General features: G+C 34.2%; 1 protein-coding gene across 1 annotated transcript; it reads left to right on the plus strand.

Annotated features, from left to right (window-relative positions):
* The first annotated feature begins 271 nt into the window (after positions 1-271).
* On the plus strand, positions 272-14,242 carry LOC149791231 (uncharacterized). The gene is made up of 5 exons (XM_089969713.1): positions 272-607; positions 1,380-1,499; positions 2,674-2,796; positions 9,055-9,136; positions 10,022-14,242. The coding sequence occupies exons 3-5, from the start codon at positions 2,790-2,792 to the stop codon at positions 10,542-10,544; spliced, it is 612 nt and encodes a 203-aa protein (XP_089825839.1). The 5' UTR covers positions 272-607; positions 1,380-1,499; positions 2,674-2,789; the 3' UTR covers positions 10,545-14,242.
* The last annotated feature ends 4,434 nt before the right edge of the window (positions 14,243-18,676 follow it).

The raw sequence follows: 18,676 nt of genomic DNA on the forward strand, positions 1-18,676 counted from the left end.
TCCAAGCTGAGGCGACTACAACATGTTTCTGGTCGTTGTTCTCAGAATATGTCGTGATATATGTCCTTTGGTTCCTTTACAAACAGCATGTCACTTTAACTTAATACTTTCATATTTTTGTACAAGAGCATTGGAATGGGGTATTATTAATAACACGTGACTAATGGACCTATGATGTCATTAACATGTAGGTTGCGAGATTTTTGTTGTCATTTGACTAGAAATGCAAACAGTTAGTAACAGATCATATTTCATGAACGTTGTAGCTTCGCCTCGTCTGTCAGCGGAATAAATAGACAACGATTATAATACTCGCCAATTCATTAAAGACTGAATCTTTTTCCTGTTGATGTCATGCAAGTATGACTCGATGTAACATCGGTTAATTTTGCTAGGAACGTAGGTAAGCGGTTACCTGTGTGGAGACCTTGATTTCATTGTTTTAATGACAATTTACTTTTTCCCTCAACCCAACATACATGAAGAAGTATGAAAACTGGGGTGGAAAGGGACTACGGAAACCCTGACTGACGGTGTAGGTGCCACTAACAGTAACCTCAGGAAGCTTCTTTTCAGTACCTAATCATCAAGAAAAGCGACCGTCTTCGTAAGTCATTGAGATATGCAATTGTTTAATGCATTAACTGTTTAAATTTGAAAACTGTTTCCATGCATGATTACACAAATTGCCCTGGCAAATAGTCAGTCGTGTGTATCACAATTACTTATACTCTGTTGCATATCAATTTGCTTAAGAAACCGTTTCTACTGATAATGAGATAAACGTGTGTGTCTGTGTGTTTGTGAGATAGGGATATAGGGAGGGAGATGTATAAGGTAGTGCATCTACACGGTTACACAGTTGTTGTCCTAGGGTTTTTCATGACTTGACGGGGGTGTATTTAAATTATCAAATTGGTTTTATGAGAAATTGACATGACATGAAGAGATAGGTACTGGTAAATGCACAGTGTTATTTCTACATTAGAGGCCATAACACCTCTTGATATTGATAAGTCGGGCATGATGTTAAGATAGATATCATTGTGTGGAATGTATTTTAGTTCATTAAATTTTGTTATTTTCCCTTCTGCAACATAACTCAGCAAATACTTATATCTTCGTACCATGCTGCTACAAATAATGCATTTATAATATTAATAATAATAATAATAATAATAATAATAACAATAATAATAATAATAATAATAATAATAATAATAATAATAATAATAATAATAATATTATTATTATTATTATTATTATTATTATTAGCATTATTAGCATTATTATTATTAATATTAATGATAGTACTACTACTAATAATGATACTGTTATTGGGTTCATAATACATAAATTTGCATATACATTGATTACAGTTACCATTTCATCACATGATATCAAAGACGATGACAGTGGATGCTTGGTAGACAAAACCAATAAAATCTCAGTAGTAAATTGCAGCAGAAACTATCGACACCTGTGCCTAACTCAAACTGGTAAGTTGCCTGCATACTGAAGTTGCAAATGAGTTCATTTCCGAATCTTTATAGTCATGATGTCACCTCATTCGTCTGCATTTTCGTGTTTGATTGTATGACGTTAATTGTATTCATGCAGTAGAATTTAACAAAATGATTGTGAGCAAGTTTCTTGTTTCTAACTATATTGTTTAGATGAGTAGTAAACATTTATTTTGGTATTAATTGTTTTTGTTATGAAAAACGATCACATACTGTTGTTTATTTTGCCGAAATCTGCGATTATTCCAATACAACTTTACATATGCCCTTTATTCTTCATCACGTGAAAAATAATGACATTATTTAATTCACATTTTAACATTTTTTGGAAACAAATCATCTGGTGAATGAAGAGTAGTGAATTGAATCTCTTGAACTTAAACTTAACTGTACCATAATTTATTTCATAAACGCATCATATCCATGCATCACGAACAAATAATATTTCTCATTATATCACAATCGGTGGACATTTGTAAGACATATCACATTATTTATAAAGTTAATTCAGTAGAGATACACGGAACCAGCAATGGGCTTATTCAATCAAATATTGTGCAGATGCTGGCAAGAGATCTACAACATTTATTGAAGACAGAATATATTTCACATTCCCAAACGTTTCTTGGTCGTGGTGGACGTCCGTTGTACGAGATATCGTCATTCGGAATTGTTCAGAGAGTGGTTATACGTTTTTACTGATAACATGACACTATTGTTCATATTAAATTAACATGTAGAAACAACAATGTGTAACTACGGTATGATATATCTGAGAAATTAGAGAGGACATATTAGCCACTTGATAACAAAGACTTACTCATTATGTAGTGTTTCACGCAGAATACTGAGTTACACTGAGCTTTAATCAGGTAAATAAGGCCAAATGCATTATCTATTGACAGGCGTGATTCGGAAGGAGATGAAATAAAACAATAGTAGGGATACGCTGAAAAATCGTTAATATTTCAAACGTTGTGTAGATAGTTATATGGTAGTTATTAGAGGGCATAACACAATCTGTTGAAAAAGATGTGTGATTAATTATACACAATTAAACAACCTCGTTATATGAGCATGTTCCATATTTATATGCATCCTAATATACATTTGTACAAATTTTGGCTGAATATGTATTTTTATTTTATAGCTTCTACAATAAATAGAACACATTCATATGAAGGCTTCTTGAAAAACACCAGTGACGCAATACAATTGGAATTTGTCCGTGCAGGAAATGATGCAAGGAAGACGTCCGTTGTCTGTATGCCCGGTAGGTTCTCCAGGAGAGCTGTCTTAGTCATGTTTAGCAAGACAGATGAAAATACAGCAGCTATATGAGGTTAAGAAATTAATTCATATATAACAACGAATGACAGAAGTAGAATGAATTTGGATGTTGCTGTGAGAATATATCTCTTGTTTTGATAATGATGGTAGTACATAATGCATTTAAATGACTGCACTTTTCTTGATGATGTCTGGCAAAAATGTTTACCGTCCCATGATCATCCATCTTAGGTGATGGATCAGTTTTCATAAACTGTTTCGGACATAAACCGACCTACATAATACCCCAATTTGTAAAATCATTGCTATTCATGGTGTCTTATTCTCGAAACCAATCTTGAGAAGTATCACAAAATCTCCTTTGTTGGAAAAATCTAGTTAATGCTATCGTAATTAATAGCAACTGTATTATTATTATTATTATTATTATTATCAGTAGTAGTAGTAGTAGTAGTAGTAATAGTAGAAATTGTTGTAGGTGCCTTTTTGCTTTTGCGATTATTAGTTTTTCTTTCTGAGAGAATTTAAGCTCATTTTTGTCTGCCACTTGTAGATATTTCGACTTCATTGAATCTTGAGCAAATGTGTCGTTATATAATGGTAGGTATCGAATACCTCACAATAGTAGTCAACTTCACTAGAAGAATAGATGGATAACGCATTCATTCTTGTGCTATCATCATTTAAATGTCACACTGTCAAACAATTTCACAATGTCGGAACCACATGTGGGATTGATTTCGTGATCAATCGGGTCATAGAGAAATAACGTTATCGATGAAACATATGTTTTTCACTAAGGATATCTCATGATGAGTTAGATTTTACAACAAAAAACAATATGTTACCAATGTACATTGAAGGCTGCAAATTAAATGCTTGTAAGTACTGGCACCTAGCAACCGACCCAAATTAATACTCTTAGTTTTATTTTCAAAGTGTTACATATACTGGTCGTTTTAACAGCAAATCTTGCGATGGTAATGATTAACGCGAATATTACAGTTTCGATTGGCTTTCAACTGTCGAGGCCCCGAGTGGCCGAGTGGTCTAAAGAGCTTCCGTTACGGATCCAGCCATCTCACCTCTGTCTGTGTGGGTTCGAAACTCGGATTCGGGTAATGTGGGTATGTGACAAAGCATGACAGTAGCTTCTAACCTGTGTAGAAAACACGTATTGTTTGTTCACCATATACCGTTGATTACAAGCATATTCCACTTGGGCAGGCATACATGTTATCCATACATTTAAGAATTATAATCTTCACGTAAGTTCATTTCAAGCATGGTAAAATATATATTAGAACTTGGTCAAATTAACATAACCGGTATATCTTGAAATCTTCCGCAATATATAAAGCGATGCAAAATGAAGAAAGAAACTCACACATGATGCAAATTGCTCATGGAATGTATTCACTTAATTCATACAGTTTAGATGTAGTGCATGCACACAAATTAGTTCAATTTGATTTTGTTTCTGAAGCATGAGAGAAAATGGAGAACTCTATATCAAGGAAGAAAGGTAGGTCACCTAAAATTACTTGATTAGATCCAGCAAAGACTATGTCGACCAATTAAACATCTAACGCAAAAATTAGATAATTTGTATATATATATATATATATATATATATATATATATATATATATATATATATATATATATATATATATTCATTCACTCATTCTTATACGATAGCAGAATTCGAGTTCGAATCCTACTATCCTATCAGCCTGTAATAGTTGAGGTTGTATATCCTATGACAAGGATCTTTAATGCAGATGTTTTGGCATGATATAATCTCGTCATATTCAAACGCCATCAAACAAGATTCAAACAAGCTAACCACAGGTTTGCAAAATTAACATCGTTTTCAAGTGTACATTTTACAGTCATTTAGTTCTTTCCATGTATCGCGTTCTTCCAATGAAAGTATCAAATCTCTCACTTTTGTCTCTCCAATAGACAAATATACCTGAACAATGCAGATTATATCTTACTATTCTCTTATTAAAGTTTCTGAAGAATATACATGTGTCGATGTCTACTACTGATGCCAAAGCTTGTCGTACACTCAGGTGTATATATCAAATATGTTATTGATCTTGATGGGTCAAAAGGTCATGTGTCATTATTGATCGTGTGGTTTATAATAATAATAATAATAATAATAATAATAATAACAATGGCTATATGACTGGTAGTTAGTAACTTTACGCTCGATTAGAATGCAAATAAGCAATTAAAGTAAACTCCCTCTATCTAAAATCAGATGTCTGTTTGTGTATGCGTGAACCTTGATATAAAAATGTCGTATTATGTTGTAGTCTTTAAAGTCTGTTTTACCAGCATATGCGTATTGTTTTAGTTCAATGCATCAATCACCATCAACCTTAATGCATTGCCTTAGAGTCAGATTTAGCGTAAAATATTTATTCCCCAGCCCACCCACCCCGCCTAAAATTTATGTAGTTGATGGGGTCGTTCCAGCTTGTATACAAGGAGGATGTGAAGCAAGTACATTCTCGTTTGATGATATCGGATGAAATCTTTGCTGTGTCTGCGATGACGTTATATATGTTTTGACATGGCTGAGCAGAAACCTGAGCTGTGTGATTATGTGTATGGATCAAGGTCAAAAACCTCCGATTGCTGGGGAATCTCCTCATCATTGGCTCTGCGAACACGTTGATTATTTTGATGAGTATAGTGCCAACTACGACCCGCTTCAACACCTAAAGTCTAGAATCCGTTTAAAATCCGACCTTTGATTAAACCCACAAAATATATTCCCGCCAGCACCTTGTAGAAAGGAGTGTTTTAAAGCACATACATTCGGCATGGGTGACAAGGAATAATCCAGGCACCCGGTCGTATATGGCATGTATCCGACATTATTCCTTGACTCGCTGTTGACCGTATTTTTTCATATTCCCCTGAGAAACCATTTGAAAAAATTCTTTCCGGTCATATGTATTTAATGTTCATAATCAGTTTCGGTTTGTGGTAAGTTCATCACTTGATTCTTTTATTATTTGATAGGGCAGGGCGCGGTTACAAATTCGGTGGTGGTTAATGTTGTATTATCTTGGAAGAATATTAACGGTAAACAGCTTATCGGGAGGATACATCGTTTCCAGTCGGACTGTAAAATACATATTTTGTGTAGATTTACTCCACCATTGCTGCTCCTCCTGAAGATTTAAGGACACACATTATCTAATAAATCTTGATTTCTCCTTGATATTTAACAGAACACAGACTCGATATGCAAGATCCATCATGTTCTCTGTGAACCTAACTAACAAACTCTAATCCACTCTATCTCAAGGTAGACCCGATCGATAAACTTGACGCTAGCTGTTAGTTAATATACCCTGTATCCAATGATCATTTTAACTGTCATTGTAAAATGATATAAACCGAGTTGAAGATGTCTTTCATTTACGCCAGATATTATAATATTTCGAATTAATTTCAATGTGGTAGTGTCGGTTGATTGAAAAACGCACCATGTTGGAACAGATTTATTCCGGGTTGCTGTTATTGTTTCAATGTGTAGCAACATTATGCAACGTAGGTGATAAATATGTTCCTGTTATTTGGTCAATCCGATGGTAAAATAACTATTTTGGAGGACGCACCCGTTTCTTACTTCTTTACTCATTCTCCTTACTTTTAAATGTTCTTCATAACTGGCATTGATTCTCAATTACAATTTGAAGTAAAATATAACATCAACGTTTTTTGGAATTTATTTCTCTTCCCTGTCACGTCTCAGATTTAGTTCAAATACAAATCAGTGAAAGATAAAGACAGTTTTCATATGACTACAAAATATACAATATTTTATATTACGAAGCAATTATCAGATGCTAACAACTAGTCAACTAGTGAAAGAGTTGTGGAACATTACTGATGCATCCACACTCAATACTGATACCCGTATGATATACTATTTACTTTGAAACATATTAATTGAAACAGAAGAATGAATTTATAAAAAGCACATTGTGTCTGTTTCTGATGATGCACTGCAAAACTAAACTGACTTACTTAAAGCTTGAAAGTCGGGAGAAACTTATCTTGATTTTCCAGTGCAAGCTAAACTTTATGTCGAAACTTTCAGTGGGTATTTGTTGTATTAGAAAATGTTCTTTTTTCATCAACCTAAATATTTTGTCCAACAATGCAAGACAATTAATCAATATCAAGTGACAATTTCCATCCAATCAAATTGCAGAATATGCATCTAATTCATAAAATTAGAATTATTTTAAATTATTATCTGGCATGATTACTATTATTTGACCAATAATCAATATCATCACACTATAAATATTCATTTGTTACGCTTATATTTAGTTCTGTAAATTCAATAATCTCGCACTGAAAGTGTCCGCATTATTAGCATATTTGACTTGTAATCAATAATAAATGGAATACGTTTGTTATATCATACATGTTGCTCCAACAAACCTCTCATGATTGATTTAGAAATTAATAATACCAATATAACAGTTGGTGTTCTTTCTCAAAAGAAAACTACAACTATTATGCATTGACATATTCCCAATAAAAACTAAAATGATCGCGTGGAACAAATGTGATATTGAACAACAAATCTACTTACATATGGAGAGCCCTTGTGACCTCCGGGAAATTTTATGAAAGGATAAGGCGTACACATGTATGCATACTGTTTAATATACTACTTAAAATATTGACCATGAGTATTATGATCTTGCCCTTCTAAGAGGTAATTAAAATGAACTATCGTTGCAATGTTATGAATTGCAATAGATAACATCATTGATGATTCTCATATTTATCTTAATTTTTACTAAACTTCCTTAAACGAACTACAAACAATGATATGACAATTTGGATTCTATTTTAAATACATCATAATTTGGAACAGCATATGTATATGTACAACATATCACACAAGCCTTATGAAAATACATCCCATGTCTAACTTTTGGATAGTAGCACGTCTTCTCTTCAGCGTGATTATTCAAGGTTATAGGAGCTTACAAAGGAACCAGTGCATATTGGATAAATGGAGAAGTAACCGAAATTGAACGATGACTATATCAATAAATGTTTGTTCTATAATCATTGCTTATACAAATTGTGAGAATCATTATGCTACGAAATAAATAACCACTTTTTATTAAAGCCGGACTAAATGCTTCCTATATGTTCTATCGTTCTCTCCTCCTCAAGTTCACATAATTCATCAAGATAGCCAGCTTATTACAAAGATTTATCGAGTTATTTTAAATATGTACACATACAAATTTAGAACGCTAACTCTACTGCCAGACAACCCACATATATGCAAGCAGGGATAAATGGGTGCGTGCATGCTTATATAAAGAGATATGTGATATTTAACAATTTTGCAATCTTTTAGATGCATTTCTTGTGTAAATTATAGACTTATATTCTGGTCTAGCCACAATACAATCGAACAAAACTGTGTACAAGGTGGTTCTCTTTACAGGCACGCTAAAGATTTTTGTACCGTAGAGGTGTAGTAAGTGTTTGGAGCGTTTACCCTGGATGCGGGAGTTCGTGGGTTCGAACCCCAGCCAAGTCATACCAAAGACTTATACAAATGGTCCAAGAGGCTGCATCGATTGGCATTCAGCATTAAGAGGCTAGCGTTAGAACTGGTCGGCATAGTGTCAGGATAAAGTGACCGGGTGGGACATGATGCTGCATGTATACAGCATGATGCCCCAATGATTGACATCACTATAAATTGCCATAATGCAGACATTGTAGCGAAATGACTTAAATAATTCAATCTCTGTTAAAACTTTTAGTCTCTCTCTCTTGCTCTCTCTCACACACACATACAAACACAGACACACACGCATATACACAAACAGAAACATACAATAAAACACACACACACACTCTTTCTTAGCAGGACAAGAACGTAACATATGTACCAACTCTGCCGATAAAATCGATGGCTTCTCCGATTAAATAACCTACTGACTTGCAAATCTTTAAAACTGTTAAATACTGTTCTCTCGGAGACTACTTCACCTACTATGATGCCATATTTTCAGTATATATATATATATATATATATATATATATACTGGCTGTAAACCACAAGTGTCATTTATTACCACCTACAATGATGGCATATTTTTAGTATATATACTGGCTGTAAACCACAAGTGTCATTTATTACAATGAGTTCTTTTTTTATTTGCAGTACTGATGGTTTTACTGCCTGTAAGATTGACCGCACTTGTGTTGATTGCAGTGGTTGCTCTAATCATTGTGTGTCGGAAAAGGTAAAAATGTACATACATTGACATAACGAATATGATGAATGAAAAATATAAATCGTATTTCCTTATCCCGCCGATAATTCTTTCCTCGGTTAAGGAAATATAATTCTGCCAAATTCAACATTTACGCTGTGGAAAATAGGCCTTTCCGGCAAATCAAGTTACAATGCAGATGTGTTTGTCGAATTGTAATTGAACTGTTACTGTATGATTGCATATTTATGCCACTTTTATCTACTATATCACATTCAAGTAGATATGGAACACATTGTGTAAAAATGATTTTAGCATGCAAACTATAACATGTACAACAAATAATAATCAAGTAGACGGATCTCAGAAACAGAGCTAAATTCTTATCATGTTTTACATTGCCCCGACAGATTACCAGCAGTAATTGACTTTGAACAAAAATTCACTGACGCAGTCTACTCAACAACACAATAAATGGAATGCGCTCTTGGATTTAGAGGTAGGGAATGGTATATATCGGGAAAATTAGTACCCTGCGAGATCGGTACCTTTAAAATATGGCTGAATGATACAGTTCAAGTCAAGAACTGGTTTCTAAAGCACTAGTTTAGTCTTAGTGTTTCACTTTTCCTACAATGCATGCACTGTCACAGTACATGAACAAACTCCTTTCCTTATTTATTTAGACATCAATATATAATAAAAAATATTTTCTCTAAATAGATATGATATATTTTAGCAAATTTGGCTAAAAATGAAATAATTATGTTTGGCTTTATCAACGGTTTTTAATAAATATATGTTAATAAACACATACAGAGACACCAAAGAAATAATAATTGAATCAATGCATAAATAGTTTATTTTAGTTGTGCTAGGCATATCAATCAGAGAGGTTATAATTACTATTTTCAGGCGTAAAGAGAAGACAACTATCCCCGTGGAAGCCCCGAAACAGATGACTGCTGAAGCCGTTGTAAAGCGTAACGCAGAAAGCCATCAAAGGTACTATGAACATGATAATGAAAAATTAAATCAACACGAAGAAATCGATCAAGGTCATGTTTCTTCTGAGTACGACACTTTTAAAGAACATGATGCACCTCTTTCTGCTGTGACGGGGAACCTGTATGATACAGCCAATTTCAACATTGGAGATGAAACATATGATGCTGCATTTTCAGAAAACAATCCCAGACAGGAAGTCCAAGCGAATTCTTATGACCATGTAAGACTAACAACAACAGATGATGAAAAGTATGACCATGTCGATCTTCAAGAACAAAACATTACAGTGCATGAGAGGAACATATATGACCAAGCAAATGGTCTAGCATTAGACAATGCTTATTATGACAACTTCCAAGAAAAACTGAAGCTGCATCAACAATTCGTTAAAAATGTATATGATGCGGCACATTTTCACCTGACAAAGTAGCTAATAACAAGACCATGGAAGTTGGTAGACTTATTGTGTATAACAATAATTTAAAAAGAATCCAAAACTCAGATTGATCGCAGATTACATTATATTATTAATGCAAATACACAATTTAATTTTAAAAGGGTACTCAACAATATATGATATCACGAAACATAATTATAGAGGATTTAATTAAATGAAAACAAATATATATTATGCTAAACACAATTTGATTACAATGACAAAAATGCATTTGGAAAACACTGTATCGAATAAGATAACACGAAATGTGTACAGACTCCAAGTAAGAATAGCAAATATATCAACTCTAGTCAAATAAATAGATATTTATTGAAACTAATACATTTGGTTAAAACGGTTATGTTTGTTTCTAAAATGATTCTGATAATATCCATCATCGCTTCTATCTCCGGAGACTTGGCCTTCGATTATGGGTATATTTGTGAACAAAGAGCTTTCATTCGGTACGCATTTCTAGATCAAATTCCATGGCGTGTCGATACCGCTTATCGCAAATGTTAACATGAAACCAAGACAAGGCGTTCCTTGTTTTTGTTTTCAAGCTAGACTATTGCTACTTTTCACTTATTTAAAGAAATAATTACCAATATTTGCTGAAGCTTTCCACTCGTCGTAAAGACGTGATCACATTCTAGTATATCACTACCAAATGTTGCATATGCATCTAAACATTTTGCCATATTTTATATAGACATAGAAATGGCTGCGATAAACACACACACACACACATATATATATATATGTGTGTGTGTGTGTGTGTGTGTGTGTGTTTATCGCAGCCATTTCCATGTCTATATAAAATGCAGTACCTATATCAAGTGTCGTTACTAACGTTTCTTTATACAGCTATTTTATATATTCCTATAAGGAAACTATTCCGTGACTTGCTTTATTTAGAATTTAGTAGGTCAAGCAATGAACACGTTTCGACGTGCTCATTATCTTAATCATCTTCAGTAATGCAATATGAGGCATAATTAAGTGGACAGAATACATCACTCTTTATAAGTTTAAGTATTATCTTAAAGTTTATGCAAATATACTTTTGGTGAGTTTATTAAACCTTTTGTTATATTCTTGTGACGATTGATAAGTGTAACTATCAGTTTCGTGACAATTCCGTTTTTATTTATTTTGTCCTTGACATATGGAGATTTGAATCCATTTTTATGAACTAATTTTGAAATCATGTTTCATTATTTAAAGTAACCATGATATAAGACATGCGCTATTGCCCTGCTCTAGATTATGATATTGAAAACGCTATTGAGGTTTATTATTGAAAATCCATCAAGAAGATATATGAACATGAACAAGTCTCTGTTGTCAAGTGTGTTATAAGTACACGTTTGCATTTGTAAAGAAAAATCACAAGATGCATAAGGGCACCGCACCTACAGAGTGTATGCTACTGGTGTGTCTGATATTTTCTAACCTATGCTTAAGATTTTAATGAAATTTTATTTTTTGGAGTTCTATGCTGATGTAGGATATAATAGATGTTATAAACATTTTCAAGAGGCAAAGAAAACTTACTTGACTGGCATCTCAACAAGATTTTGAATTTGAACAAATTAAATGTTAGCAGCAAAATACTCCTGAAAAATTCACATTTCCGTATATCTATTTTAATTTCATCGTTTAATCGCTTCGCCCAATAGCACATGTTCTTTGCTAGTTTATGTCAAGAGATTTATAAGATCGTATCATTTATGAACTGAGCAAGTATCACGTTATATCATTTTGTTTTATGTACATATCAAGAAATACATGTATCTGTATATTCTTGCTTCATATTGTTGAGACATATAGTCACTACTATATTTTTATTTCCTTATGTTTGCTATCCCAATTATATGCATTTGCTTCCGCATCGTGATTTGCTATATTTGTTTTATAGTTTGTGAATTCAATACGTGGATTTATGATTTTTCGGGGACGGACAATTTGTAACTGTTAGAAAATTGGCCCAGACACTTTGATTGACAATAAAACTATTGGAATGAAATCAATTACCCTCTTGTAAATCTTGTTAACTATTAAAATATCTCTTGTGGAACACATATTGATCAAATATCATGTAGAGCATAACTACATTAATTGCTTTTTCTTAAATAGTTGTGCCATTCATTGGGATTACTTAAGGGATATTTGTTTGGAGCACCTTGGAGCAAATCTAATCAAACTAAAATAATTATAGATAGTGTTAATCTGACAATGGTATGAATTTCAAAGATATGGAATTGTCTATAGGAGAGGTGTGCGATGTAAATACATATTACACTTTGTCAGCAGCACATTTTGCAGCCTTGTTTCGATACCTTTTTAATGGGATGTTCCTTGAAACATTGCACATAATCAGCCACAAACATTCGCCTTCCTTGGAACATATCATTTCACTAGCATTAATTAGCTGGTTTTTATTTGTATATTTTTTAATCAAGTCAATGTTGAACGTGATCAGTTCTTTAATTAATAAATTAAAAAATATAACTGCAGTCTTATGCAGAACAATGTGATTATATATGCATATATTATATTTGAGCCATTGTGAAACGACTGAAATACTGTAATATCATCCTGCAATACTTCCTTCGGATTAAGTTGTACATATTTTCCTTTGTCTCTGGTACATTTACGAGAATGATCTATATTTATTTTTGCTTTATGTCGTGTTCTGAGGAATGTATGCTGTTGTCTGAAAATGTTATATAATTAAATCTATCATAAAGCACAGAAAACCTTCATTTCAGCTGTTATGGGTGTTAATGTGCAAAGTTAAATTAACGATACAACCAGTTTATCTGAAATTTTACACACACACACACACACACACACACACACACACATATATATATATATATATATATATATATATATATATATATATATATATATATATATATATATATATATATATATATATATATATAGCTTTCACTCAAATAGTAAACTATTTATTATATTTACATTTAAAAGACAATTGGGGAAATTGTAATAACACTCAAGCGAGCGTATGTCTTTTTTGATATATTTTCGTCTCTTAGTTATCGAAAATATTTGCCATCCATATTTATCCGTCAAATCCTGAAGGATTCTATTGATACTTAGTAGTTGGTCTAAATCCATGCGTTTAGCAGATAAACGTACAGGCGGACATGGAGCGGGTGCTCTCACAACCCAACAAATAAGTTGAACGGGTAACAACCAACATACAATTGTTTTATATTTAAATGGTTAATCTTATACCCTGGTAACTCAGAAAATGCAGGAGTCTCAATGAATTGTATCAACATGGCCCCTGCGGAGTTTCTGTCACACAAACATATTCCCAACATGTTTACTCTAACATCCACCTACCACAAAAAGACTTATGGTTCGGTCAATGAAAGAATTTACATTTTTATTTAATTAAAAATACGTTTATCCATATTAGCAGCACAAATGGTTCTCTGAGATGTGGTTGTTCCCGTTTAGTCAACCTTCCCATCATTCCAGCATTTTGTATGGCAATTAAGGACTCTTTGTAGCAATAAATTTAAGTTTATTTATTTCTTGTGGGCTCCTATCTTAGTATAGATCAACCAAACGTCAAAATATTTTTCTTTCTTTGTACAATATAATGTCGGATTACAGTACGAGTATATGCATTTCCTTAAATATATCTTTGCTTTTTTGTTATTGTGTTTCTAAAATTGTTGCAGCCTATTAAACATTCTAAGTAACACACGCATGACTTTTTCTTACGTGAAACGTTAAGTAATTTATTTTAGGACCCCACGTTAAACAGGTCTAAAGGTGTAGAAAATCAAATTGATCCATCGATATAAAGGATATAACTATGTCGTCCTGTTAGCAACCTCTTGTGCTGGCGCCGTCGAGTGGTCTTTTTTATCGACTGTTCACTGGAGTCAATAACCGAAACCATAATCTAAAGTATGTGCTTCTACAGAAGTCAACCAGTTGGAAACAACTGAGAAGTTGTTCGTGTTGACGAAATGAGTAGTGAATGGGTATACTATATAGTCTATGGGAATTCATTGTATTATATCGATGTTTGTACTATCTGGTCTATGGGAGTTTAACATAAGTTGGATAATCTAGGGCAATTGGAAATTAACACAGGGAATGTATAGCGACAATAAATTGGGACTGTATTGCGTCAATTGGAATTGAACAGGGGTGACGTCACAGTACTTGACACTGGGGAAACAATGGCAACACTTTTGCAAGGGATTGACCTCAGTCGGGCGGAACATTATTGTAAGGCGCTGACCTGAATACGCGATATTCCCTAAGCAACATTCAAAATTGGCTCTACAGTATCCCACCCATGTTAAATTATCATAGACTATAGTCCCAACACCAAGATTTAAAAAAGAAGTCCCATGGACCCTATATTATCTCCCTTCGTTACTAGCATGCCGTTGTAGGCATCAGCTCTTATTGTTATATGCTAGAGTAATGATGTATTATCATAACATCGCGTACATCGAATTCATCGGCCATACTGAAATAGTGTGAGTTAATATTTTAAGTAGATCTAGAGATTTTAAGCATTTATCTTTCAGGTTCTGTGGGTGTCAAATAAGAGTCAGTTTTCTGTCGAAGATAATACCTAAACACATTGTTTCCTCAACAACTGGAATAGGTATTCCGTCCAGCTTGAGTTTAGGTTCATCGTGGCAGCTTTGAAACTGACAGAAATGCATACATACCGTTTTTGATTTCGAGAATTTGAAACCGTTGGTACTGGCCCAATTTTGAATCTTGTTTACATTTCGCTGTAGATGTCATTCGATTGTATGCATGTGCCTTGATCGATAACATATTAGAAAATCATCAGCATATAACAAGCAATCCACACCAGGAGTCAAATTCTTGTTGATGCTATTAATTTTGATGTTGAAAGGCGTCACAGATTAAATACTGCCCTGGGGCACACCCATCTCTTGCTCGTGCAAATCTGAGAGGGTAGAGCCCACTCGTAACTTAAATTATCTGACTGAGAGAATGTTTGATATGAAAGAGGGCAGACGGTCTTTTAGACCCAGATCATGCAGGTCATTTAATATCCTGTACTTCCATGTCGTTTCATAAGCCTTTTCTCAGTCAAAAAAAAAAACCGCTACTAAATGTTCCGTCTTGATAAATGCATCACCAAGAAATGTTTTCCACTCTAACTATATGATCATAGATGCTCCGGCCATATCGAAAGCCACTTTGGAAAGGAGATATTAAATCATTCTACAAAACGAGAATTAAGCATTCGTGCCATTGTTTTGCACACACAGCTTGTGAGTGCAATAGGTCGATATCTGTTAGGATCTGCGCTAGTTTTACCTGGTTTTTGAACTGGTATTAATGTTGCTTCTTTCCAAATGTTAGGTACTTTACCAGTAATCCATAAATCATTGAAAATTGTTATAAGAGATTTAAAGTTGATTATGGAAGGTGTTTCAAAAACTGAAAATGTGTTTCGTCAGACCCAGCGGATGTATCATGGGCCTTATATAAAGGCTCCATAAGCTCCAGTAGTGAGAACAGTTAGTTATACTTTTCTGAGCTGTTGTACGTGAATTCTAGACGTGACGTTTTGAGGTTTTATTCTTCAAAAGGCTTCTAAATAATTAGATGACGAATTTGTAGAGAAACTGTCAAAAGAATATTTGTTATGTCACGTTTTGAACTAAACTTTTTATTGTTCAGTTTCAGATGTCGAAGTGATTTGTGGTTTCTCTTTCTTTTTTGCGTATAGTTTCCCAAACTTTCGTATTAGAGGAACAAGAGTTTAAAGAAGAAGAATATTTATTCCATGATGCTTATTTACTTTCTTTCATTGCGTGGAGAGCTTTGGCCCGGCCAATACGTTAGAAAACTATATTTTTTTTCGGTGTCGGACGATTGTTAAATGATTTCAGTGCTTCTCGACGTTGAATAATTGCTTCCTTACATTCCTTAGTGAACCAAGATTATGGGGTTCCCTTACAACTCGTTGAAGACATATGAATGGATTCTTCGGCGATCTCGATTAAAATTGAATTAAAATCCTGAATACGATCATTAACGTTGAAAACTGTATCCTCATTCAGCCTAGTTTGACAGAGTGTTTCAAACTTAGACCAGTCGGCCTTCTTAATATTCCATTGTGGAATTGCGTCATCAATAGTAGAGTTAATTCTTTGAAGGGAGATTGGAAAGTTATCACTGCTGTGAAGGTCATCAGCGACCGTCCATTCATAGTCTAAAAGCAGCGAAGGAGAACAAATTGTCAAGTCGATGCATGTGTATGTACCCTTTTATGGGTGTAACTATGTCGGTGATTTGGTGTTATATAGACACAAATCTTGTCTAGAAATGAAGTCTTCTACTTTGTGGCCTCGGTCAGGTATGTGGTTTGATCCCCATAAATTGTTATGTGCATTAAAATCCGCGAGTAAAACAAATGGTGAGGGAAGATTCTTAACAAGTTTGTCTGAATGGTTTGGTACTACGTTGGTGTTAAGTGGTAAGTAAATAGACCAAAAGGTAATCACTCGATGTAGAGTGACGCTTACAACAATGGCGCGCAGATTTGTGTTATAGGGATGACGCTATGAGGGGATTTATTGTTCACAACAACAGAAACTCCTGATGCCCTGTTAACATTTAGGTAGTAGGCGTTAAACAGGGAGTAGTTTTTAAGTGTTATGTTATCCGTATCTTTCAAGAACGTTTCATCATGGCATAATACTGCAGGATTGTGTTCGTTTAAAAGCAGAATAATATCATGGTTGTTGGCGGTAAGTCCTCGACAGTTCCATTGTAGTATGGTGTTCTTCATTATATATTTAAATAGAAGATTGTTGAGCTAGGTTAGAACTTCAGCAGAGGCGATTTATGAGGTTATGTCTCTGGGTGAAGTACGGGAGTCACGTGTTTGTTTGTTGTTCCGGATATACCTTGAGAACCACCATGATGACATCGCATCGGCCAATTGCTTGGCTTCTTGAGTATCGGTCTTCATGAAGGCCGTCTTTTTGACATTTGAAGCATCGAAGGGGATTTGCTATATATATATCCTGTAAAAATCCATGTTTGACTACTTTAGGAACTGTTGGTTTGTTAAATGTGAGTATAATGATTATTTGTGTTCTGCCGGTTGTTGTTTCGTTTGATAAGAATTCGACAGACTGTAACGACACCTTCAAGCTTCATCTTTTCGATGATTTCGTTGTCACTGACTCCAGCTAAGCCATCGCAACGAATGACGCCTTTTGATGTATTAAGTGATGTGTGTGCGAAACAGGTTACTGGAATGTCATGAAAGGTCTTAACGTTTTGGATATTCTGAGTATGTGCTTTACGTTCTCACTCCACGAGTAGACCACCCGATTTAAGCTTTTTAACGCTTTTGTGTTTTACGACTAATCCTGGTATATTCTTTTCAACTAGAAATGGCGATAGTGCCAGCAAGTGGTTTAGTTTTTTTTTGTGACTGGATTACCATGAAGCGAGGAAAATATTCCACGCCACATCGTTCATCGTCAGAGGCTGAAACGGTTTATGTTCTCTTGCGTTGATTTTTTTAATATTCTCCATGTTTGTTTTTGTGTTTTTTCGTCACCCGTTCTCCCCCCTCACCACGGAGTCCAACAAGGGGACACTTTTCAAGTGCCAGTGATATGCAGGTGGTATACTCGTAGGGGTGGGTAGTGAAAATGCAACGAATACAAACTTCATATATCCGTATTTACCTTTTTCAAACAATTGTCCAAGTGGACATGCAAGAAAATAAGAATGTGGTAGAATCTTCAATAACCATATACCTAACATCAAAATAGTCAAAAGAATTACCCAAACTGACTGAAGGGAGAACTACATAGAAACTCTGTTCTATAACTAATCACTATGACAACAAAAAGGAAGCAACATCGCTCAGAAATGAGTCAGAGTACAAGGGCGGTGTGTTATTGCACATATTGCAATTTAGTTTTTTCAAGCAGTGAGGCTAAAGAGTCTTTAAAGGAATGCATTTCCAAATGTATGTTTTTAAGATGGAAAAAAGGTATTTTACCCCGACGTGGACCAGAATGGAAATATAAATCGTTTTCTGAAAAAATACA

Source organism: Sinohyriopsis cumingii, chromosome 9, assembly GCF_028554795.1.
Source record: "Sinohyriopsis cumingii isolate HCF-2022 chromosome 9, ASM2855479v2, whole genome shotgun sequence".
NCBI classification, from domain to species: Eukaryota; Metazoa; Mollusca; class Bivalvia; order Unionida; family Unionidae; genus Sinohyriopsis; species Sinohyriopsis cumingii.

Coding starts and splice junctions, on each gene's coding strand:
- LOC149791231 (XM_089969713.1), top strand. Junction 9,137..10,021: donor ATCATTGTGTGTCGGAAAAG/GTAAAAATGTAC, acceptor TACTATTTTCAG/GCGTAAAGAGAAGACAACTA.